Source organism: Taudactylus pleione, unplaced genomic scaffold, assembly GCF_031769625.1.
Source record: "Taudactylus pleione unplaced genomic scaffold, aTauple2 ptg000309l, whole genome shotgun sequence".
NCBI lineage: Eukaryota > Metazoa > Chordata > Amphibia > Anura > Myobatrachidae > Taudactylus > Taudactylus pleione.
Window position 1 is genome coordinate 10,991,220 of NW_028284710.1, and position 25,818 is coordinate 11,017,037.

General features: G+C 42.6%; 1 protein-coding gene across 11 annotated transcripts in view; it reads right to left on the reverse strand.

Annotated features, from left to right (window-relative positions):
• Positions 1-25,818, reverse strand: part of MTRR (5-methyltetrahydrofolate-homocysteine methyltransferase reductase) — a 151,735-nt gene that overhangs the window by 48,310 nt on the left and 77,607 nt on the right. For 9 of the 11 annotated variants that reach the window (XM_088442368.1, XM_088442360.1, XM_088442361.1 and 6 more), the window contains 4 exons: positions 25,575-25,755; positions 20,006-20,048; positions 9,284-9,470; positions 5,625-5,743 (listed from right to left, as the gene is read on the reverse strand). In XM_088442368.1, coding sequence (XP_088298494.1) covers positions 5,625-5,743; positions 9,284-9,470; positions 20,006-20,048; positions 25,575-25,755 — 530 coding nt within the window. Of the gene's footprint in view, positions 1-1,387; positions 1,620-5,624; positions 5,744-7,496; positions 7,944-9,283; positions 9,471-20,005; positions 20,049-25,574; positions 25,756-25,818 lie in introns of those variants that run through there. The other 2 variants (XR_015868742.1, XM_088442367.1) reach the window with 2 other exon arrangements.

Here is a 25,818-nt window from a genome sequence, read left to right on the forward strand (position 1 = left end):
AATTGTGTGCTCATTGGAATACACACATGCAGTCTATGCAACTGAGGTCTGAGAAGAAGTTAGAACTGCACAGATGGGATAAGAGAGGAGTGGATGAGGAAGAGACAGAATGGTTTGGATGGGGACAGATAGACCTATAATTTCTTAACAATAGAACACCCTAGGGTACCACTACTCTACTCATTGCCCAAGTAGAGTGTCTGCACAGGCCTTTTTCACAATACAACAAACAGGAATACCCTTCTCCGGGCGGATAGTTTCCACCCTCAATCAACTATTGATGGTTTACCATTTTCCCAACTTTTAAGGATGAAGAGAATAATTAGTGACCCGGATACCCTGAATAAAGATCTTGACCTCATGATGGGAAAATTCAGGAGCAGAGGGATACTCTGAAAGATCACTCAAACAAGCCCGGATGAAGGTGGATAGGATCCAGAGATCGGAGGCTCTGAAAGGCACTAAACCTAAGATAACACAGGACATGTGGAATTGGGTACATACGTACAACACTGCACACAGTGAAATACAGAGTTACAGCATGGATCTTTGGCATGTTATACAGAATGATCAAGACCTTACCAGCCTAAAGCGAACCAAGATCAGATCATGTTATAAGAGGCAGAAATTTAAAAGAGTGGTTGGTACACTCAGTTGTCACGGAAGTAGTAAGAGGCTCAGAAATGATACAGACAAAATAATGGCTGCTACAAATGTATAGGTTGCACCACATGCAGTCACATGATAGTGAGTAAATATTTTTATCACCCACACTCTGGACGCAGATATTAGATAAGACACAGACTAACCTGCATGAGCTCGTACGTAGTGTACCTAGTCAAATGTCCTTGTGGTCATTGCGATGTTGGCTAAACCATATGCTCATTTAAAGAGCATATGGCTCTCCACAGATCGGCCATAAGATCAGCCATCAATGGAAAAGGGTCGGACCAACCCATTGCCTGACATTATGCAGAATGTAAACACAATATGTCTAACTTTAGACACATGATAATAGATGAAGTCCCTGATGATGGTAGGCGTGGTGATTGGCATAAGAAACTATTACAGCTGGAGGCAAAGAGGATTCATATTCTAAAAACCTAAGGGTTTGAGTTATCAATTAAATGTAAGTGTCTTTCTTTAAACCATCGATATCTGAATATTCTGGAACACTGTCCTTGATAGGATGTTACTGATAATTCTTTGGACTAGATTACATACAGCGTATTTTCATTCATTTTTTACATTTGCAAATACCATCGTGTGCATGTTCTGCTGTACGTTAGCCTAAGCCTTTTAAATTAACTTTCATATCATTATATGTATGTTTCAAATGGTGATTTTTTCTTTTTGTTATGGTTTTGTCAGCAGGCGCCGGGGTTACCTTGGTTACCATCACGACAGCAGGCATGGGGGCGGTGCTAGGATTTCCCAGTAGTCCAGCATGCAGCGTGGGAGGTGACCGACGGGACCCGGTGGCTGGAGAGGGGACAGTGGGTATTCAAAGTAAGAAATGTCTGTACACTTGGCGATTTGTACCCTGACGACAGGCAAATAAAGCCCAAAACGTTGCAGCACTTCTGTGCCTTTATCGTTATTTATCAAGACCGCAGCACCTGCAAACAAGGTGAAAGGAGTGTGCTGGACATTATTATATATATATATATATATATATATACACATATATACACATACATACATACATACATGCATACACACACACATACAGACTTGCATACCATAGAAAAGGGTTATTTAATCGCTCACATCATTATTCAAGTCGACGTTTCGGTCCTCTATAGGACCTTTATCAAGACCACCAGGTGCCAAAAGCAAAAGATCCATAAACATCCACCTCTCTAGTGCTGCCATAAATACCAGCATCCGAAGCCAGACACGCACCACAGGGTGGTGCCAATCGCGGAAACTATACTGATATTACCCAGAGACAAAAAAATTACAGTCAATACATAGCTAGCCAATCCCCTTCTTTAGACAGCCCATCTTATAGCCAAATACTCATATACATAACACTGTTCATGAACTGACAGCGCCATGTTGCTCTCCATGTGTATAACTGTCAACTCTGATACCGGAAGTGACGTGACACTGCGAAACCGGAAGTCACATCACACCTCGCGTAACTCAATACCTTACTATGGTTACACGGCTTGCGTTCCACACTTTGGAACGCACAACCATACAGCTTGATGGAACAAGGCTACAAAACTAATAAAACCTCACATTACTACATTTCCTAGTGTGTTCATAACACATTAGCCCTCATGGGGAGTTTGTTAAGTATATTATCATCTGTAAAACGATGTGTAAATTATATACTACAAGGAGTGTATACAGCTATCAATGGGTATCCATGGCAACAAAATATTAATTTAAAAATTACACCAAATAAGGTGATTATAACCATAGCCTAACATAAAATAAATACATGAATATACATACATAAATTAAACATAATACATTATATAAATTATTCGGTCCACAGGTATAGAAAAAAAAATATATGTATATCACTGTGCTGTATTCTATTGGAGGGCTCAAGTCACTGAGTATTTACCATAAAAAGATTTTTTTTGGAATGACTAAACAAACATATTAAGAGGGTTAACCTCATTCAGTCCCCTTGGCACTATCGTATCCAATTGATGGATCCACCTAGCTTCTCTTTTTAATAGAGCACAGCCTCTATCACCGCCTCTAGGAGCTGGTGCAATCCAATCTATAATCATAGAACGAAGTGCAGAAACTTGGTGTCTCTTTTTCACAAAATGTTGCGCCACTGGTTTATCGGAACTCCCAGTAACATAAGCTAATCTGATAGATGAACGATGCTGCAACATCCGTTCTCTGAAAGTCCGGATAGTTTTACCCACTTAGAACAAGCCATATGGGCACACTAGGTAATAAACCATGTGGTCTAACAAACACGTCAAATGCTGTTGGAGAAAGATCTTATTCCCATTATGTGGATGGCAAAATAATTTACCTGTAATGAGTGCTAGGCACGTAGTGCAGCCCAAGCACTTGAAACAACCATTATACTGACGTAGCCATTGTTTGTCAGGTTGTCTCATGGGCCGCATATTTGGTCGTAGTAGGACATCTTTAAGGTTAAGCCCTCTCCTCACACTTCTCAGAGGAGGTTTTTTCACCATCTTCTTAAAGGCAAAATCTGTGGAAATAATGGGCCAATGCTTCCTAATAGCCTTCTGTGATAATCGAAGGTTAGTATCACATCTTGCACTCAAAATCACAGTATTAGTGTCAACCTCCCGACGGGTCGGCTGATCCCGTAGGAAAATCTTTCTGGCCTTCGTGAAGCATCTCTCAAATTGTGTGCATGGCATATCCTCGCTCTGCAAACAGGTCACAGGATCCTCATAATTGTAATTCTGCACGCCTGGGGTCAGAGCTAGACCGTAATACTCTAATAAACTGGGAAATTGGTAGGTTAGATTTTAGTGAGGTTGGATGATGGTTTGTAGCCCATAGTAGAGTGTTTCTATCAGTCTCTTTTCTAGAGAGTGTATATTCCAATCCATTTAGACCTTTCAAGATAGTGACATCTAAAAAATGGATTTCATTGTTGTCACAAAAACAAGTAAACCGAATAGGGCTATCCAGCATATTCAAAACTTGTACCATTTCCAAACAAGACTCAGTGCTGCCTCTTCAAAGGACAAATATGTAATCTATAAACCGTTTATAGTAAATTATTTGTTCTCCAAATGTACTCATAATATACGTGTGCTCAAATTTATCAATGAAGAGGTTAGCAGGCGCTAAGCTTGTGACCCCATAGTGGTTCCCACTACTTGTAAAGAGAATTCACCCTAGTACATAAAGTGATTTGATTCAAGTACACATCTGAGTAATGACAATATAAATTCAATTGGAAGCCCAATATATGGGCTCTGTGTCAATGCTTCCCTCACAGCTTCAATCTTGTGGGGAATTACCGTGTATAACGACCTCACATCAAGTGTGCCCAACACACATTCAGTGGGTAAATCAATCAAAGTCCTTAAATCAGTCAGAAAATGGCCAGTTTTAACAAAGGGCTGAAGGAAATAATCAACGTATTGTACAGTCGGCTGTAAATAGAAATAATCGGCCTGCCAGGTGGGGCTATTAGCGATTTATGCACTTTTGGGAGTGTGTAGATAATTGGGCAAACAGTGAAATCTACCCTAAGAAAAGAAGCCACTTCATCATCAATCCAGGTGTGTGATAGTGCCATATCAATCAATGCATCTACTTCCTTCTTGATTCTAACTAATGGATTAAAATCCATTTTACAGTAGGTGGTTTATCAGATACTTGATCTCGAATCTCTTTATCATAGTCACTGAAATTCTGCAAAACCACTACACTGCCCTTGTCCGCATTTCTGATGACAATGGTCGTGTAATCTTTCACTGCTATACGTTCTTCCGAGCTAATGTTATTAAAGAACCTATTACCAGAATTTGGTATATGGGGTTTTGGCCAAGGGTTCTAAATTAAATCACCACATTTTTAGCCAAAAATAGGTATTTAGCATTTTTTTCCGCCTGGTCTGGGATGGAGAAAACTTTTCTCTATTTTTTTTTTGCCTGTTGCAGTTTTCGCCCGTCTTTTGGCGAAAATTTTGCCTTTTTGGCGAAAATGGACGTTTTCGCCGCTAACTGAATATGGCCTTCTACAATTCCAACCCCAACCTCCTCAATAACCAAAACAATCAAATCTAAAGAACACTTATTCAATACACCACACCATTTCACACAGAAACCTGGATTTCTGCGACCATTGGTGGGTGTATTGTTAATCCTGAACCCACGTGGGATTCTTTTCTTCCTGTAGTATTCTGATAAAAAACTGCCCATGCAATATTAGATCTCTCTCACATTTTTTTAAGACTATTTAATTTGTGAAAAAGATCTAATAACGTCTGTGAGGGCAGTTGTTCAAACTCTATTTGACTGAACAAAACTTTTTCGACTTCGTAGTCAGTGAGACTTACTTTTATACACTCTGCCTCACTCAGAGAGATCTCATCCAAAAAAACAATCCCACCTTATGAATACTGTTGAAGTGAGTGCAGCTTTTTTCCTGAATATATATATATTATATATATATATACACACACACACACACACACACACACATATATAGTGTTCTCAAACATTGTACACAATTCATGGAGGTTGTGCAGCACATCGGATGTGTGAGGGGGTGCTGTATACACTGCACCATATGACCTTAGTGAGGAGAATTAAGAGAGGTCTGAGCGTCACTGGGGAGAGAGGGGGGGGGTGGGGGAGTAGTAAGAGGGAAGTCTGAGTAGTAATTTTGGAGTAAGAGATTATGGCATGATGTGGAGGTGCTGTGGTCATTTTGGGGCTGTTTTTTCAATAATGAAATGAGAGTAATGTGTGACCCTTGCCAAAGTTTAAGACCCATTAGTTTTTCAGGTTGTCCATCACTGTGAATAGTAGCAATAATGAAACCTGCTGGTTATGGAAAACAGATTAAATACTATAAATGAGAAAAAGAAATGCATGCATAAAGCAAATAATAATAAAGCATAATTTAAAGGATAGTTTCACTTTACCACTTACCTGTGTTGTAAAAAACCTATAAATGGTGCAATTCCAGTTCCTGGTCCCACCATGACAATAGGAACAGATGTATCAGATGGTAAATGGAACAAAGTGGAGGGTCTCTGAAAAATGGATATCTAAACCAAAAGAACAGAATGTGAGCAAATTATTCTAACAGTAAATTCATGATGAATGAACAAACTTTGTAGAGACAGGGCACTGCCATGTTTTTTTTTAGAGTTATGCAATGGTACAGCAATAAAGGAAGGTATAAAGTTTATTACTGTATGTCAGAGGGCATGCTTCTTGTCGCCTCTCGGGACACTGAAACCTTTAAATCAAAATGACAACTTAAGGTGGCAACCCAAAATACTTGAGGGTTTTTCTGACATGACGCTACAAGCTGCTATTTCAGGAAAAACTTTCCACAATTTATTTGCAATTTGCAGGATAATCTAGCCTCCTAGGGAGCCCGGATCATCTTTTGAATGGACAGGAAAATTAACAATATTCCCAAATAGCTACATTTTTACAGGCCTTTTCCTCCAAGTTCAAGAAGCACTCATACACTTTGTTTGGAAAGTAGGACATCAATGTTATCCTTGATCATCATTAAGAAACCTATAGCCAAACGTTTGTTGCTGATGTCTTAGTGATACATCCTGAAGAAAAAGTCTGCAGACTTTGAAACGTCGATGAATGATGTCTTTCTCACCTTAATGTTTTGAATACATTTTGTTTATATTTGGATTTGGAGTGCAGCCTGTTCCTTTCTAGGACCTTTGATTTTTTGCATGATCATTTAGGAAGGCACCCAGAACGCTGCATTATTTATCCAGAGTGCCAGGCTCTACAAGATATATATATATATATATACCTTCAATATGAAGGTGTGGCACTCGTCAAAAGAAAATCACTCCACGCATTTAGTTATCCTGAAGATAGTGCGAATAAAGCACTGAAATGTTGATGATAACTAACTGCGTGGAGTGATTTTCTTTTGACGAGTGCCACACCTTCATATTGACTATTTGATTTTTCTGTGGAGGCACCGTTGACAGTAGTGGCTTGTTGTGTGGAGTGCCGGACTATATATACATTGTCTAAAGACATGTGGATATTTCTATTGTGTCATTCTTCTCTCCCCTTCAGGTTCTAAGCAAATTCTAGCTGGCCTCTTATATTTTAATCACAGCAAAGGGTTTCATAGCAAAACACTGAAACAACCTGCTACTTGTTGCTGTCTGTTGTAAAACAAAAGATAAATATAAATTATTTACTTGCTTTAGCTAATGCATGTATTTTATATTGTGCATATTAAAAAAAAACAACCCAATCTGTTTATACACCTGTAAAAGGCTCTTACTTAGAACTCAAATAACCATAAGCTTAGTAGAGGGACTAGAGTGTATTTTTACTGACCTGTGGTTTGCTAAAACTGCCGATGATCTGCATCTTTGACTGATGGATTTAAAATGGGAACTATATAGATAGAAGCACTTGTAGTCCAAAACCTAAAATCATGTAATTAAATTGATATAATGAATGGATCAGCAAAGTTTGTATTATGTGCTAAAGGACCGACCAGCAATATTGAAAGACAAACAGACACTCAATACATATAACACATGAAAATATGTTTATAGCGCTTTCTGTGAATGTGGAGTGTTATGAAAATGTTCCCCGTCACTGCCGTTGCGGTAGGTATTCATAACATTCCACTTATTCACAGAAAGCGCGATAAACATATTTTCATGTGTTATATGTATTGAGTGTCTGTTTGTCTTTCAATATTGCTGGTCCTTTAGCACATAATACAAACTTTGCTGATCCATTCATTATATCAATTTAATACATGATTTTAGGTTTTGCACTACAAGCACTTCTATCTATAAATTATTTACTCTTAATAGTCATTTGTCTGACCAAATTAATAGAAAGCGGCTTCAACTATATTGGGAGCGCATGATAAATTTTAATTAAAATGGGAACTGCAATAAATGCTAAACCAGGCTTTCCCGCTGACGCTTGTGAAATAATTCAATACAGTCTGGGGGTTAGGGTTACTGAATCACCATAAAATATGAAATGATCCTCTTAGGCTTTGCAGCTGCCTCCCAGAATAAAGACAGGGAGCAAGGTATGCCAGACTGCTGAGGCGAAAAAACTAGCCTCAATGAATCCCAAAGATATTCAGAGGACTCTTGCTAACTGTGACATATAGCATATGCAGATCAGATTACCTTAAGTCAGATACCAGACTCTCCAAAAATTGTTCTGACTCATTTGCCACATCCTTATTGACCCTGGGCGATGCCAACTTGGGTCTGGGAGCACCTGTTAATGTATAAATAGTATTAAGGGTGACCTCAATTCTGTGCCGACCCGTAAAGAAGCGTGTTAGTAATCAGAAATGTGGTGGTCTTAGATACATGAGCTTGGGGGAGTTTCAACCTTAGGTGGGATTTCCCATGTCACCATATTGTCAATAGGTAGTGAATAAAAGGACTGCAGTCTACATGAAACCTAAAATCTGCGGTCAGGCTCAGTCCATTCTTTGTGAAGCAGATCCTCCAACTGACAAGCAGAAAGGAATGAAAAGGCATATTTTTAAAATTGAAGAATTGTCCGGAATCATAAATTCCTCTGTCTTTAATCTCTAGTGTCTGCCTGGTGACACACACAGATCATCCACTTCCAGCTTCCAGGAAAAGACATGAGGAAACCTCAGCGCTAAGCCTTCCAGTCACTATACTTACTTACTGTAAGGAATACGCAAGAGTCAAACTCCTCCACTGTATGCAGAACCTCTGGAAGCTGCCGTTTCCACCATCTAGACATGTTGGTAGATTCCTTTCCAACGAAGAGGATAAATGAGCTAGGCCCTGTATTGACCTTGCCAGGCCATTAGCCTAGGCAAGCTAGTTACACGATATAAATGAAAAAACAATAAAAGTTGACGGGAGAGTGACTCAGGGAAGGCAGTAACACTTCCCAGAGGCTGCCATGGGAGGGTCCCTGTACTGTTTTCTAGGGAATGTGGTGAGCTCTGCAATTAGAAAAGGCCAGACACTTTTCACAGGCTGGGCATCACACTGTAAGCAAGCACAAGTAAGCGCAGCCTTCCAACTCACATGCGGCACACAGTGCATCCACCCCTACTGCAGGCTTAGCCCTGGACATACTCCATTTCCCAATCTGTGAAACATTGAGGGTATAATAGGACATCTGCATAATACAGGAGAATGTGGATTTGCAAATGATGCAGACCTGAGACAGGACAGAGCCCAGATAAAACTCTGCAGCAAAATGGTGAGGTTTATTTGGATGCTGACGAGGGTGCAGTAAAGAAGGAGCTGTTGGTATTGGCTGCTCCCAAAACATTGCTGCAGTGTTTGTTCTGGTGACTTGTTTAACTGGGAAGCCACAACGGCATGAAATGTTTAATGGGGCAAGAAATATTTCTGGTGAGTCCTAGCTACTATGCGAGGCTTTTACACAGATAGACACAGAGCAAACTAAACATTCAATTTGTGTAACCTTTATAGTATATTTCACTATGATTAAATACACAAACAAATAATGACGGTATTCCTTTAAATATCTGAGCTGAAGCCCCTAAAAATAAAAAATTAAAAGTGAGAGAGTGGCAGTAAATAAATCACTTGATGGCATACCTGGGGGATAGCAGCAACCTCTTTTGTACTGCCAGCGATGGATTTGGATTTTTCATCAGTTTCATTTACAATTTTAGCTAGCCAGCCAGTACACACACCCTTTCTGAGAACTGGCAGTTCCAAATGTGTTGCAAACTTCACAACATTAAAAACAATACGCAGTTTCCCAGGATAAAATAAGTTGGAGCTAAGGAATAAAATAAATACTGTTGTTACTTTTAGTATAAAATACATAACACTTCCTCTCTATTCTCACCTCTAACCCTGCTGTTTGGTAACCCTGATTTTTCCACAGGCACCTCTAGTACTGCATTTCATGTTTGGATACAAGGGGGAATTTCACAGGGTTAGCTAGCTGGTGGAAGGGAGGGGAGGGGAGGGGAGGGGAGGGGGGGGGGGGTCTTCCTTTGATGCCTTGCAGGCCAAATGGTCATTGCTGGCCGCAGAAATATGGGAGTAAATATAATAGGCTGCAGCTTTGATACATCTACAAATCCCGTGAAAGACTGACAGATTTTTAAAGTAGCAGTCTTTTAATTGGCAATCAGCATAACATTTACCCAATGACGTTCCCTGCAATTTAAGCATTTTGTCTACAGTCGCATGGTACGTCTTGCTTGTACCACTGACTCCCTTGGACCACTGACTCCCTTTGAGGACATGTGCCTGGCCCCTTTGCACCTAACACATTTCCTCTCCAAAGGCTATAAACATTTGATTGAACATACATTTCCAGAACCTCCTAGATTCACTATAGATTGGGAACGAGGCTTGCAGACTAACCTGGACGAAAGACTTGCATAAGATTTTTCATAATACTTTTGCGAGCTCTGTGAGTTATTCCGAATAGATACACAATTTAAAGTACCATCTCGCTGGGATAGGTGCCCTCTTACACTCGCAAAAATGTTCCTGGCTACACATCTGGTGGGAATGCTGTACTCTTCATCCCTTCTGGGAGGTTATATCCTTTTCTGAACCAATTGTGGGAACCGGAGTTCCTTATGGTGTGTACTGATGTTATCACATGTCATGTCGCTGACAAAAGATACTTAGGGATCGAAACGTCGACCTTTGGTATGCGGACTTGTGTGTAATAAACACCTGCTCGCTGTTTCTTTTGTGAAGATTGGTGAGTGGCCATTTATTTATTATGATTTACATATTGTACACACATATATTAATACATACATATATACACACACACTCACACACACACTCACACACACAAACTCGTATGTGGAGGTACAGGTTTCCGGGATCTGTGGACTCCAAAGTACCTTGGCGGAAGGTGATCCTTCACATTCTTCAAAAAGACTGGTGGCCCTTTGATAAGTTCACCTTGGATATGGTGATATATGCTATTTTTAATCGTTAGAATTAGGGGTGAGCGGGTTCGGATTTCTGAAATCCGAACCCCCCCGATCCGAGTCAGGCTCGACTTTTCCCGCCTGACTCGGATCTGAAATCGAGGCAAAACGTCATCATCCCGCCTTCCGAGTCTCGCGGGTTTTGGATCCTATATAAGGTACCCGCGTCGGCGCCATTTTCTCACTCGGCTGTGGACAGTGAAGAGGGAGGGTGGGAGTTAGGGCTGTGTAGTGTAGTGTAGTGTAGTGCTGCTGTTGTCCACTACTTCAAAGTCCATAGGGGCTGGTTGTGTTGTGCTGTGCTGCTGTTGTTAATAGGGGCTGTGTCCACTACTTCAAAGTCCATAGGGGCTGGCTGGACTGTGTTGTGCAGTCAGTTCTCCATAGGGGCTGTGTCCACTCCAAAGTCCTGTGCAGTGTCCCAGTCCTAAAGGAGTGCTGTAGTGTTGTCCAGGGGGTGCTCTGTCCATCAGGGGTGCTCCCCCCAAGTGCTAAAAAAATAATATATTTTCTGTGTTTGTGAATTGTGTGCGCAGTAGCCGCACGTGCATCAACAAAGTAGTGCCAAGCGTGCGCCTGTGTCATAAGTAAAGGGCCGGCTGGCTTGACCGTTAAAGGGTGCTGTAACCCCCGAAAGTACACTCCAGTCCAAACCAAAAAAAAAATTATTTTCTGTGTTTGTGAATTGTGTGCGCAGTAGCCGCACGTGCATCAACAAAGTAGTGCCAAGCGTGCGCCTGTGTCATAAGTAAAGGGCCGGCTGGCTTGACCGTTAAAGGGTGCTGTAACCCCCAAAGTACACTCCAGTCCAAACCAAAAAAAAAATTATTTTCTGTGTTTGTGAATTGTGTGCGCAGTAGCCGCACGTGCATCAACAAAGTAGTGCCAAGCGTGCGCCTGTGTCATAAGTAAAGGGCCGGCTGGCTTGACCGTTAAAGGGTGCTGTAACCCCCGAAAGTACACTCCAGTCCAAACCAAAAAAAAAATTATTTTCTGTGTTTGTGAATTGTGTGCGCAGTAGCCGCACGTGCATCAACAAAGTAGTGCCAAGCGTGCGCCTGTGTCATAAGTAAAGGGCCGGCTGGCTTGACCGTTAAGGGTGCTGTAACCCCCGAAAGTACACTCCAGTCCAAACCAAAAAAAAAATTATTTTCTGTGTTTGTGAATTGTGTGCGCAGTAGCCGCACGTGCATCAACAAAGTAGTGCCAAGCGTGCGCCTGTGTCATAAGTAAAGGGCCGGCTGGCTTGACCGTTAAGGGTGCTGTAACCCCCGAAAGTACACTCCAGTCCAAACCAAAAAAAAAATTATTTTCTGTGTTTGTGAATTGTGTGCGCAGTAGCCGCACGTGCATCAACAAAGTAGTGCCAAGCGTGCGCCTGTGTCATAAGTAAAGGGCCGGCTGGCTTGACCGTTAAAGGGTGCTGTAACCCCCAAAGTACACTCCAGTCCAAACCAAAAAAAAAAATATTTTCTGTGTTTGTGAATTGTGTGCGCAGTAGCCGCACGTGCATCAACAAAGTAGTGTCAAGCGTGCGCCTGTGTCATAAGTAAAGGGCCGGCTGGCTTGACCGTTAAAGGGTGCTGTAACCCCCGAAAGTACACTCCAGTCCAAACCAAAAAAAAAATTATTTTCTGTGTTTGTGAATTGTGTGCGCAGTAGCCGCACGTGCATCAACAAAGTAGTGCCAAGAGTGCGCCTGTGTCATAAGTAAAGGGCCGGCTGGCTTGACCGTTAAAGGGTGCTGTAACCCCCAAAGTACACTCCAGTCCAAACCAAAAAAAAAATTATTTTCTGTGTTTGTGAATTGTGTGCGCAGTAGCCGCACGTGCATCAACAAAGTAGTGCCAAGCGTGCGCCTGTGTCATAAGTAAAGGGCCGGCTGGCTTGACCGTTAAAGGGTGCTGTAACCCCTGAAAGTACACTCCAGTCCAAACCAAAAAAAAAATTATTTTCTGTGTTTAGCCGCACGTATATATCAAATCGATATAACATAAATGGAGGACCAAACTTTCTCCGATAAAAATAAAATAGAGAAAGATCAAGAACCACTTCCTCCTAGTGCTGAAGCTGCTGCCACTAGTCATGACATAGACGATAACATGCCATCAACGTCGTCTGCCAAGGCCGATGCCCAATGTCATAGTAGAGGGCACATACAATCCCAAATGGCAAAGTTCAGGAAAATGACCTTGAAAAAGACATTTAAATCAGCTGAAGAGAAACGTAAACTTGCCAATATGCCATTTACGACACGGAGTGGCAAGGAACGGTTAAGGTCGATCCCTAGTATGTTCATGACTAGTGGTTCAGCTTCACATGACGATGGAAGCCCTCCTCCCACTAAAAAAATCAAAAGAGTTAAGCTGGCAAAAGCACAGCGAAGAACTGTGCTTTCTAAGAAGATATCACAAATCCCCAAGGAGAGTCCAAGTGTGGTGGTGGTTGCGATGCCTGACCTTCCCAGCACTGGACGGGAAGAGGTGGCTCTTTCCACCATTTGCACGCCCCCTGCAAGTGCTGAAAGGAGCACCCACAGTCCACTTGCTGATATGCAAATTGAAGATGTCACTGTTGAAGTACAACAGGATGAGGATACTGGTGTAGCTGGCGCTGAGGAGGAAGTTGGCGAGGAGGATTCTGATGGTGATGTGGTTTGTTTAAATCAGGCTCCGGGGGAGACAGTTGTTGTCCGTGGGATGAAAAAGCCCATCACGGTCATGCCTGGGTAGAAGACCAAACATTCCACCTCTTTGGTCTGGCAATATTTCTATCCAAATCCGGACAACAACTGTCTTGCCATATGTACCATATGTAAAGGTGAAATAAGTAGGGGTAGGGACGTCAACCACCTAGGAACATCCTCCCTTATACGGCACCTGCAGCGCGTTCATAAAAAGTTACTGTCAAGTTCAGAAACTTTGGCTAAGACCTTAAGCAGTCCAGGGACACCTAAATCCCGTTGTCCTGTTGTATCCAAGCGCCTGCAAACCACACCGTCAACTCCCTCCTCGTCAATTTCCTCCTTAGTCAGGATCGGAAGTAGTCCTGCAGGCCATGTCACTGGCATGACTGACTCTCCTATCCGGGATTCCTCTGGAGGATCCTGCATTGCTACGCCTACTGCTGCCGCTGCTGCTGTTGCTGCTGCTGGGAGTCGTTCATCATCCCAGAGAGGAAGTAGGAACACCACTACTTTTACTAAACAATTGACCCTCCAACAGTCCTTAGCGAGGAGGATGAAGTACGACAGCAGTCATCCTGAAGCAAAACGTATAACTGAGGCCTTGACTGCTATGTTGGTGTTAGACGTGCGTCCGGTATCCGCCATTAGTGCAGTGGGATTTAGACAATTGATGGAGGTAGTGTGTCCCCGGTTCCAAATCCCGTCTAGATTCCACTTCACTAGGCAGGCGATACCGAGACTGTACAGAAACGTCAGAAAAAGTGTCCTCAGTGTCCTGAAAAATGCCGTTGTACACAATGTCCACTTAACCACGGACATGTGGACAAGTGGAACAGGGCAGACTAAGGACTATATGACTGTGACAGCCCACTGGGTAGATGTATCACCTTACGCAGCAACAGCAGCAGCGTCACCAGTAGCAGCATCTCAGAAACGCCAGCTCGTTACAAGGCAGGCTACGCTGTGTATCACCGGTTTCAGTAAGAGGCACACCGCCGACAACCTCTTAGAGAAACTGAGGGAAATCATCGCCCAGTGGCTTACCCCACTTAGACTCTCCTGGGGATTTGTGATATCTGACAACGCCACCAATATTGTGCGGGCATTACATCTGGGCAAATTCCAGCACGTCCCATGTTTTGCTCACACAATAAACTTGGTGGTGCAGAATTTTCTGAAAAGCGACAGGGGCGTGCAGGAGACGCTTTGGGTGGCCCGAAAAATTTCTGGCCACTTTCGCCATTCAGCGACTGCGTGCCGAAGACTGGAGCGCCAGCAAACACTCTTGAACCTACCCCGCCATCACCTGAAGCAAGAGGTTGTGACGCGGTGGAACTCAACCCTCTATATGCTTCAGAGGATGGAGGAGCAGCAAAAGGCCATACAAGCCTATACATCCACCTATGACATAGGCAAAGGAGGGGGTATGCACCTGACTCAAGCGCAGTGGAGAATGATTTCCGTGTTGTGCAAGGTTCTCCAGCCCTTCGAACTTGCCACACGTGAAGTCAGTTCAGACACAGCCAGCTTGAGTCAGGTCATTCCCCTCATCAGGCTTTTGCAGAAGCAGCTGGAGAAAGTGAAGGAGGAGCTAAGACGGAGCGATTCCGCTCGGCATGTGGGACTTGTGGATGAAGCCCTTCATTCGCTTTGCCAGGATTCCAGGGTGGTCAATCTGTTGAAATCAGACCACTACATTTTGGCCACCGTGCTTGATCCTAGGTTTAAAGCCTATGTGGTGTCTCTCTTTCCGGCCGACACAAGCCTGCAGAGGTGCAAAGACCTGCTGGTGAACACACTGTCAGCTGAAGCGGAACGTGACACGTCAACGGCTCCTTCTTCATTTTCTCCCGCAACTGGGGCTGCCAGGAAAAAACTTAGGTATCCTAAGCAACCCGCTGGCGGTGATGCAGGGCAGGCAGGACCAAGTTTGGACATCTGGTCCGGACTGAAGGACCTGGCAACAATTTCTGACATGTCTACTGTCACTGCATATGATACTGTCACCATTGACAGAATGGTGGAGGATTACATCGGTGACAGCATCCAAGTAGGCATGTCAGACAGTCCATACCTGTACTGGCAGGAAAAAGAGGCAATTTGGAGGCCCCTGTACAAGCTGGCTCTATTTTACCTGAGTTGCCCCCCCTCCAGTGTGTACTCCGAAAGAGTGTTTAGTGCAGCCGGGAACCTTGTCAGCGAAAGGCGTAGGAGGTTGCTTCCACAGAATGTGGAGAAGATGATGTTCATCAAAATGAATTATCAGCTCTTCCAGGGAGACCAGCCTCCAGAAGGTACAGAGGGACCTGTGGTGGTGGATTCAAGTGGGGACGAGTTAATACTTTGTGAGGATGAGGATGTACACACTGAAGAGGGTGAGGAATCGGTGGATGAGGAGGATGAGGATGACATCTTGCCTCCGTAGAGCCAGTTTGTGCAGGGACACATTAATTGCCAGCTTGTTTTGTGGGGGCCCAAACGAACCAATCATTTCAGCCACAGTTGTGTGGCAGACCCTGGCGCTGAAATGATTGATTTGTTAAAGTGTGCATGTCCTGTTTATACAACATAAGGGTGGGTGGGAGGGCCCAAGGACAATTCCATCTTGCACTTCTTTTTTTTCTTTGCATTATGTACAGTTTGGGGCCTAGTTTTTCTAACTGCCATCCTGTCTGCCACTGCAGTGTCACTCCTAGATGGGTCACGTGTTTGTGCCGCCCACTCGTGTCGCTTAGCATAGTCATCCAGCTACCTCGGTGCAACCTTTTGGACATGAAAACACTATTGTGAGGTGTGAGGTGTTCAGAATAGACTGGAAATGAGTGGAAATTAAGGTTATTGAGGTTAATAATAGCATAGGAGCAGAGAAACCAACAAATTCTGTGATTTTAGCTGTTTTTATGCTTTTTTTTTAAAAAATACAGATCCAAAACACAAAACCCAGAACCCAAAACACGGAAGGGTGGTTTTGGCAAAACCAATCCAGATCCAAAACACGAAGAAAGATCCAGATCCAAAACCAAAACACAAAACACGAAAAGTGGCCGGTGCACACCCCTAGTTAGAATGTGAGTACAATGTAAAAATACAATGTGTTATTTATTTTATGACCGTATTGCACTGTGTGTTTCTGTTCTGATTATTTTTGAGATACAAAACGTCTTTTGAGAATTGTTCACTTGGGATAAAAAGCTATAAGAAAAAATCCAGGTGGATTTGTTGCTGAACTATATTTAAAAACTGAGAATTTGTGTAAGGGACTGTACAGTATTCAAATTAGTGGACACATGCTTATGCGCAATTGTGAGACACTGTTGTGAAAAAAATATTTTGAGAGAGTGGAGCGAAGACTCTATTGGTGTCACACAGGCAGCTTTGCACTTTATGGCTGCGCACTTTTGACCATTTTTCTTTAAAAAGATACTTCGGGATCGAAACGTCAACCTTTGGTATGCGGATTTGTGAGTAATAAACACCTGCTGGGCATTTCTTTTATGAAGATTGGCGAGTGCCCATTTATTTATTATGATTCACACTATAATGTGGAGGGGGTTGCAGTGCAGCCCGGGCCAGCGAGACAAGCAGGTGCCTAGAAGTTGATGGTCATTCAGTGTATATGAACGACCATCATCTGCAGATATATCTGTGCAGTGTGTGCCCAGCTTTAGACTAGTTTCAAAAGACTTGTTAAGGATCACTATATATGTTGTTTAAAAGGGGGTGAGATTCTTGAATGCTGCAGTCTCTCTTAACCCAAGATTAATTTGTTATTCATACAAGTGTAATCTAGTCAAATCCTAAGAATATTTTCCTGCTATATCACCCAATACACAAAAATAATAAACTTGTTATAAACATCTGTAGAATATCTCTCCTTTAAAATTAGGGAAAGAGAAATAACCAATCCAAATGTGACAACAGTCAGAGACTTTAAAAAAATGTCTGTGGAACCCAAAATAGTGATATGGCAGCGTGAAGACAAAATGGCGGCTGAATGAAACCATTGCTAGTTGTTTTTATATAACTATGCCTTTAATGAAAATTTCTTATATGTGCACATATTTCATTCTTAATGCAACCATTGCAAGATTTGCAATGCTATAAAGGAAGTATACCCTGCTGCATACTATGTCTAGGCTTAAAATACCAAGTTGTGGTAGGTCATTTATTGGAATCATGGGGAAATGACAAATATGTATAAAGGTTAAACGTCCGTTTTGATGTCTAGATCGTGGTTAGTGCTACGTGACTAAAATAATGGAGATTGGATTTCTTCCAATTAGGGGGTAAAATAATTACTGATTGGCTTAGATCTTAGGGGAGTGAAATAATGACAATTGTTTGAATCATTTGATTGGTTTTTGTGAAAAATCATTTTTGGTATATAATGTCTGTACAATCAATGTATGGGCAGCTTGCAATGATGTACTGCCAGCTCTGTATGTGCGTACATAAATAAAATCTTCAAGGAGACTTCATTGTATATTTGATCATTTCCGTATCAATAGGATCTGATGTACACTGTGTAACTTGATGCTTTGTATTATTTGTGATTTTGTGAAATGGAGAATGTAACTAATGCATTTGGTTTATGCTTGGAGAAGTTATACATTGAGGTTCCCAGTTCTCTACCATATTTCTTATGATATTTCATCATATACTGTTTGTGATACTTTCTACTTTACAGCGCTGTCCTATACAGCTAAACACTGCAATGGGTATTAATAGAAGACTAAAAAGTTCAGACGGCCTGCTTTCTCCCTTATGCTAATGCAAGAATCTGTGAGTGATCCTTTACGAAAATATATCTGACAGCACCAACAATTAATTACCCATACACTCTTTATCCCACTTATACAAACACTGCATACAAACAAGGACCATGACGTTTTTATCCACTAGATCTATCAATCAGCAACACGGATTACCATCATCGTCTTAACCATAATCAAAGGAGCGGTAGAGCTCAGTCACCTTATTTGTTAAAGTATACCCAAAATCCAAATATGAGCGTGTCAATACATATATTTCAGCCATTAGAGTCAACACACTAATAATTATGTATGAAACTTTGTTTAACCCAAAGATCAATATGCAGACAGCCACCTACTAGGCAAGATAACCAAGTTTTAGAGATACAATCAATTAATCTACTACAGTCAATCAACTAACCTACTACAGAGGAACTAGTATCTCTAATCATCCAGATCCAATCCACGACCAGTGATTGACAGCCAATCTACAAGCAGTGTTTGAGAGCCACAACCACCTATCCACCAGCAGGACACCAATCGCACCACAAGGCGGAGACTAACCATCCCATTTAACCCCACCACCTTACCCACCCCATAAGCACATCTCCCAGATCAAGACCCCAAGGGGTAGAAATGCGTTGGAGAGCACTTGAGACAAATTTGACCATTTCAAAAAACCTATTTGCTGTTCCAAACTGCCAGACCCACCGTTACATTGCTGCATACCCATAACAATAACCTGAGACCACACTTAGATGGGACCCGATCACGTGACTGAGACAAAGACGACTGAGCCGAGCCGTGGAACTGTGTAGCCGAATCGCTCACAGCAGGAGACGCGGACGATTGGACAGGAGGAGGAGGGATCCAGCCACGACGAGTGGCAGCAGGCAGGTGAGTAATTTGTAGTGGAGAGGATAGCCAGGTCGAGATCAGCAGAGGTCGCAGACCGGCATTTCCCTACCCCAGACAGAGGAGTGTTTGGTCTGAACGCCGGAGCCACTGGGTACCCGTGTCCAAGCACCAGCCAAAACATCTTAGTCCAGAAGCGCAGCCCCACAGCCCCAGTGGCTCTCCTCCAACCTGGTCTGAAGTTATTTGGGCGACATTGACACATTGAAGTACAACACTAAAAGGTACTAGCGGGACGCCGCACTTTACCTACGACAGACTACTGAAAACAATCAGCATTCTAACCCACAGGTTGAACAGCAAGAATTCTACCAGCACTGCTAGGAAGCGTTACAATTTCATTCACATCAGTCCGTCTTAGGGAAAACAATCAGAGACACTAACTCAACCATCCAATATGCATGTTTTTATTTCATGGTTCAACTAATAAATTAGTCAAGTATACCTGAGATATATACCTGTCACTCACTCATTCTTATTCAGGGATTGTGAGCAGGGGTTAATTTTGTGTTTATACTGTATCAATACCAAGGAAGGTCAGACACCCTCCATACCCAGCAGCACGTCCCAACACAATAGAGAAGCCCCAGTGCGCAGTGTCAACTTTGTATCTTATAATGCAAGAATCTGCCCATGTATGCAAAGTATCTGTGTGTTTGCATGTGGCAGGCCGTTCCGTCCACTGATTTTTACTCCGCAGCCTTCAGCATTAGTATCTGGACAAGCACCAACCCCATGCTGGGTGCAAAAGATCTATCTGAAACAGGTGTTCAATCTCCATCGGCATGCTCCAAGCGATACAGCTAACAGGAACTTGAAGGAGCATGGACGGGCCTTCAATTTACATGTAGCTGGGCCTGCTCTGACCAAGTTATGAACTCCTGGTGAGGTGTGTAAGTTTCCGAGGCCAGTCTCTCTATCCATTAATGTTACTATTTATCGCAAGTTCTGTTTCTTAAGTAAAATCACAATACAGTAAAGAATCCAGCAGTACTATTACCTGGCAGCAGAGTATGGCCTTGCTTGTAATCTAGGTAGATGCTCTTAACAAAGAAGAAAAAAAAATAAACAAAATTAAACTTCAGCATAAACACAGGATGATGTATAAGCAAATCATATAGAGTACTTTTATTTTCTATACTAAATATTCTCTCTCAAATGCAATAATAGGAAACCCTTTTTTATATACTTTTGGAATAATTATTTGTGGCAAAAATGTTAATCTCATGTAGCATGTAAGATGGCTGCTTTGTTCTTCAAGCAGTTCTCTTCAAAATGCAGGTGAAAGACTGCGTGTATTGGCATATTCAGTCTGCTCCATAGAAGAAACTCTAGTCCAGAGGTTCCCAAACTCCACCATTACAGTCCATGTTTTTATGGATATTAGTGCCTGAGAACAGGCGACTTAATTAGTACCTCAGTCAATTTGATTTAACCATCTGTACTCAAGCATGGATATCCTTAAAATCCAGGCTTAGTGTAATGGCAGAGTTTGGGAACCTCTAGTCTATAGGATCTAAGGGGGCATTTTAAATTAAGTGTAATGTTGGGGGCGCAATGTTGCTGTTGCGCATAGCATAGCATAGCGCATAGCTCAGATACTTACGGTAGCCAAACACCACTCATTTTACTGCTCCCCATATAGGGGTACAAGGTAAAATGAACGATGTTGGGGTCATGGTGTGCCATTGTTACAAGCATTCCCACATCATTCTGACGCCACACTGTCCACAGCAAGTAACTGAACTGCCACATAATAGCGAGACAGAAGTTTTCCTAAGAATTTAGTTTAGAAATCTTGAATGATATATTAAAGGCCCTACGACAAGCAATGAGTGGGGAGGTCTGAAAAGAAAAAAAACATTAACATTCGTGGTGCATCCTCTCAGTTCTGGCTTTCCAAATGAGGGACATAAAGAAATAAGCAGCCATAAAGAGTAAGTATGCTGCAAGGACACTACCCCCATTGGTTTTTGTTTTATGTAGAAGGGCATGCATGTATGAAAAAGCAGCAGCTAATTCTGGGAAGTAGTTGAGATTTCAAAATTCACATTGTCGACAATGAGAACGGGGATGCTGTTAGGTCGAACACGGCATGATAATAATGAGATATAAGCAGTTTTACCAGTGTCAGCTTTAGAACATGAAACATAAAATGCTTTCCAGTGTCCTCTTTCTCACTGTCAACATTATGAATGATGAAAGTGCATACCGAAGCAGCTAATTCAGAGATAAAGGAGTATTTGTTTTGGTGATCGCGTCTCTTTAAATAAGGAAGTATTTTGAATCCAATCTGGATTTCAAAAGACAGACTATGAGGCATATTCAATTAGGTGCGAAAAGGTTGTTTCTGCGGAAAAGTATCGCCGGTGACGTCATTTCGCCAGGCAAAAACTTATCCCTATATTCAATTCCAAAGATTTTTCGCCGGTGCGGAAAGTCAATGCATTGGAATAGGCTAAAATGATTTGCCTATGAAAGCTGTCGAAAAAAAGTGCAGAATTGGGGTTTTGGGGTGCAAACTTGCAGGAACCACCCTGCACCCTTGGGACAGCCCCCCGAAGGTAAACTGTGTCAAAAAAAAGTTTAAAAAAATGACTGAAAAAGGGGGCAAAAAAGTACAAAGTTGGGTGACAAACTTAAAAATTAGTGAAATAGACACCACGGGGTCCCCAAGTATGCCCCAGGTGTTTTTAAGTTTGCAGGTGTTAGCGGCAGGTGGATTTTTAAGGTTTTGTAAAAATTCACTTTAGCAACTTTAAAATATGCTAGCACCCATTTTCGTGTACCCCAAATTTGCTGGGACTACTTATTTTCTGCAAAAAAAAAATTGTAAATGCTATTCTTCACCACTAATGCAAAGACACTAATTAGCAGCTATTGAGATAATTTAAATACCCCCAAATAGGCCTGCTGAAGATATTTGGGTTATATAGTGATCCCCAATGTCAGCGCATCTTTTGGGGGCTGTCAGGCTGATTTCCCCAAATCTGATAGGACTTTTCACCAGGTTCAAATTCGCCTGGTCCCGTTTTCGCCGATTTCTAATCGTATACGGGGACGAGCACGATACTTTTCTGCATGGAAAACAGCTATGTCGACGAAAAGTCCGGCATGCGAAAAGTACGGGACTTTTCGCACCTAATTGAATATGCCCCTAAGAGTGGGTACACATCAGAAGATATGTTGTCAGATCCAGTGGATTGGAGAGACGTATCGTACACAACGTCTGATGTGTAACCATGATTGTGTGCTCCTGCCCGCTGACATAGGGGTCACTCCATCTGATGTGCTGCATGGCAGAAGGAATGACCCAGCGGCTGACAGCATACAGCTGAATGTGGTCATGAACAATATAGCACGTAATCGTGCAACTACATCGTTCAGTGTGTATCCGACTGACATCTTGTCCCGTCGGTATTGCCGTCAGCCAAGATAATCATCGCTCTGATGTGTACCAGCCTAAGATGAATGTGCTACTTATTAGTTTCCTGTGTTATTTTAAAGTTAGCAACATTTTACGAAGCACTGTACAATCTCTGGACAGGTGTATAGCATAACCTATTTTACACAACCTTTTATACTGTAAGTGCTGCATAGTTTACAAAAGAAACATTTGTAACATCATCCAAAAGCACAAAGGGGAAAACTCAATTAGCCGCGGTACTTTACCGCCGGCTAATTGATTCCCCGGGCTAATTCAATTAGCCCAGATAATTCGGCAGTTATCAGGAGCGTGGCCACGCCCCCTTAGGAATCATTTTAAAAACCGCTGAGGAGGGGGCTCTGTGAGCTCCTCAGACAGGGGCAAATCCAGGGGGACTACGATCACGGTGATCTCACCCCCCCACCTCCACAGAGGAGAGTAGACTGTAGCAGTAGTCTCCCTTGTCCCACTACAGCCCAGTACACAAAGCCAGCACCATCAGGGACTTTTTTCACCTGCCCGAAGGCAGGTGAAACAAACCTGCAATAAGAGGATTTTTTTTGCGGCCGTGATTGCGAAAACACCCGGATCCTATGTGTTTTCGCAGGAAAACGGAAAAGTTTTCTTGCAGTAAAAATGTAAAGGTAAAGTCCCGTTTTTGCTGCACGAAAAATTATCATGGCCAATTGAATTCCCCCCAAAGTCTTAATTGTACTTTTGTGTTGCAGTTTTAATCAGGAGCAATATTTACATTCTAGAAGTGAATATGCATTCTAAAATGACTTTACCTAAGATGGATGCACATAAAAATGACAATTTCAGACACTTCTTTAAGGTTATCAACATAACGTTAGAGAAAATATCCTTTCTATGGTCCTTAATGGTGAGAATTGTGAGGTTACATTTGCGGTTCTCACCATTGACTTCAATGGTGGGAACAGCTCATTGGCTGAGAGGCGGAAGGCTCGCCTCTCTCAGCCAATGAGTGCACAGCACCAGGATTTCCATAGTGAAATCACGCGGCTGAGCGGTCATTCTGGTAGTACTGTCCTTAGGGGACGGTACTTAGTTCCCGTATCCGAGTATTTCCGTTTTTTTGCTTTGCCAAGATCGGGGATTGCCTACATGGATAGAAGAGGACATGATCCACGCATAAGAGGAGGTGAGTATGTATTTATTTTATTTTTTACAGGCACCCTATGGATTCTACATGGAGAAGAGGACGATGCTTTGACCGGGGATCCCGGTGTAAGGGTTTCCCTGGCTGTGGCATTAGCCCCCCGCTAGAAAAAGCTTGGTGCTGGTTCTGGTAATCACAGTGGAACCCTACTAAGTTTTTTCCCCTGTATTTCTAGAACTAGGACCAGATTAGAGCTCAGCGCTGGTTGCGCTAAATACAGGGGGGACCCCTACGTCGTTTGTCCCCTGTATTTAGCACAACCAGTACTGGGTCTCCAAAGCCCGTTGCTGGTTGTTTTTTTGGGGGGAGGGGGGCAGACCATTTTTTTTTTTTTACATTTTACACAGGTTATTAATTTTTTTAAACAGCAGCAGACGGATCTCACTGATCCCATCCGTGCGTCTGTGTTTATTTTTTTATACACGGATACATGCATCACTGGTCTCACTAATCCGTGCAAGCATCTGTGTCAGGACTGTGACTATTTCAGTACATAAAGATAAACTACATTTGCCAAAGTTCCATTGTGGTCGTTGGAGGAGCTATCCTGGTTGCTGGCGTTCTCCACATACAGGGAGAGAGAGTTAAAATGATCATCTGTCTCAAAGGTGTTGTCAGGTTGTGGGATTTCTGATTGCTTATTATTTCAAACCTGATTCCATTTGGGTCACATGTTCTGAACTTCCTATGGATCACAGACCTCTAGTATAAAGTCTGTTACTAACTGTGTCTCGGTGTCTGTGCAACGTTACTTTCAGGTCTTTCTTGGACTCCTGCCAGATCCCTGCTGTGCCTGTGGTTTGCTGTGGACTTTGTTATATCTCTGCCCGTGTTCTAGTTAAACTTCTGATACTGGTTACCAGCCGCACTACAGAGCTCAGCATTGCCATTGTCTAAGTATTGTTATTCTGCTCCATTGCTGTGGTTGCATCCCCTGCTGGATTATTTACTCTGCCTGTTGTCTTCTACTTCCGTGGACATTGAACTTACCTTTACTACAGTTGTCAACTGCACCGTTACAGTTATCGTCGCCGGACCCTTAGTGCATCACGGGGCTCAACCCCGCTCCGGATCTCCGTCACGCCGCAGGGCTCAACTCTGCGCCGGATCCTCACTACATCGCTGGGCTCAACCCCGCTCCGGATCCTCCTCTTGCTGCAGGGCTCAACCCTGCTCTGGACCTTCACCGCATCGCAGGATCAAACCCTGTCCCGGATCTTCACTACATCACAGGGCTCAACCCTGCTCCAGATCTTTACTACATCACAGGGCTCAACCCTGCTCCGGATCTTCACTGCATTGCAGGGCTCAACCCTGTTCCGGATTTTCATCACACTACAGGGCTCAACCCTACTAAGGTCCATTATACCATCCTGAAGTCTTAGCCTCATATTGGACTCGGGGTTCCATACCACATTAGTATCAGAGACTTAATTTACATATAGGGGTTTACTCCTATATTGATTACTGCATATCTGTACTTCTGTGTTGTTGAGACTTTATGTGAAACGTTGCTATATATTTTGCCTGTGAATAAATTCTATGTACTTTCATTCCGTGTTACCGAGATTTCATGAAAAGGTTATTCCTAAAACCACCTCAGTTTATAGTGCCCAGTAGGCCTGACTCCTTCCAGGAGTCTCAAGTGTCGACAGCTGTGTCTCTGCTATCGCGCATGATCTAAAGATCGGCAAATCGTTACATCGTGCACGATAGATCTTGTATCACCACGTGCAGTTTTCGCTACACCATGTCCTGGAGTGACGGGGAGCTGCCAGGGAGAGTTCAAGGGAAATCCCTCACGATATTGCATCGTGAGCACATCGTCTAGTGTGTACACACCTTTATTTCAGAGAGATAAATGGTATAGAAAAGCAAACCTCACTGTCCCCAACAAGTTATAAATAAGCTGATTAAATTATTAGACTACCGTAGCTTTTCCAAAGAGCATTTAGTGCTTACCTATCAATAGGCTTAATGGAGGCTGGCAGCTTGGAAATGCATTGAGAAGGTCTAAAATGCTGATTGTATGGTCTCTGATAAAGTGGTTATAATCAGAACTGCCTTGTTTGCTACACAATTCCTGCAGTCTTCTCTTCTCTGTGGCATCAGATGTGTACTCTACAAAAGCACGTAACAGTGCCTAGGGAACATAACAAAATACAGATAAACAAATCAACATATTCAGAAAAATATTTTAAGCATC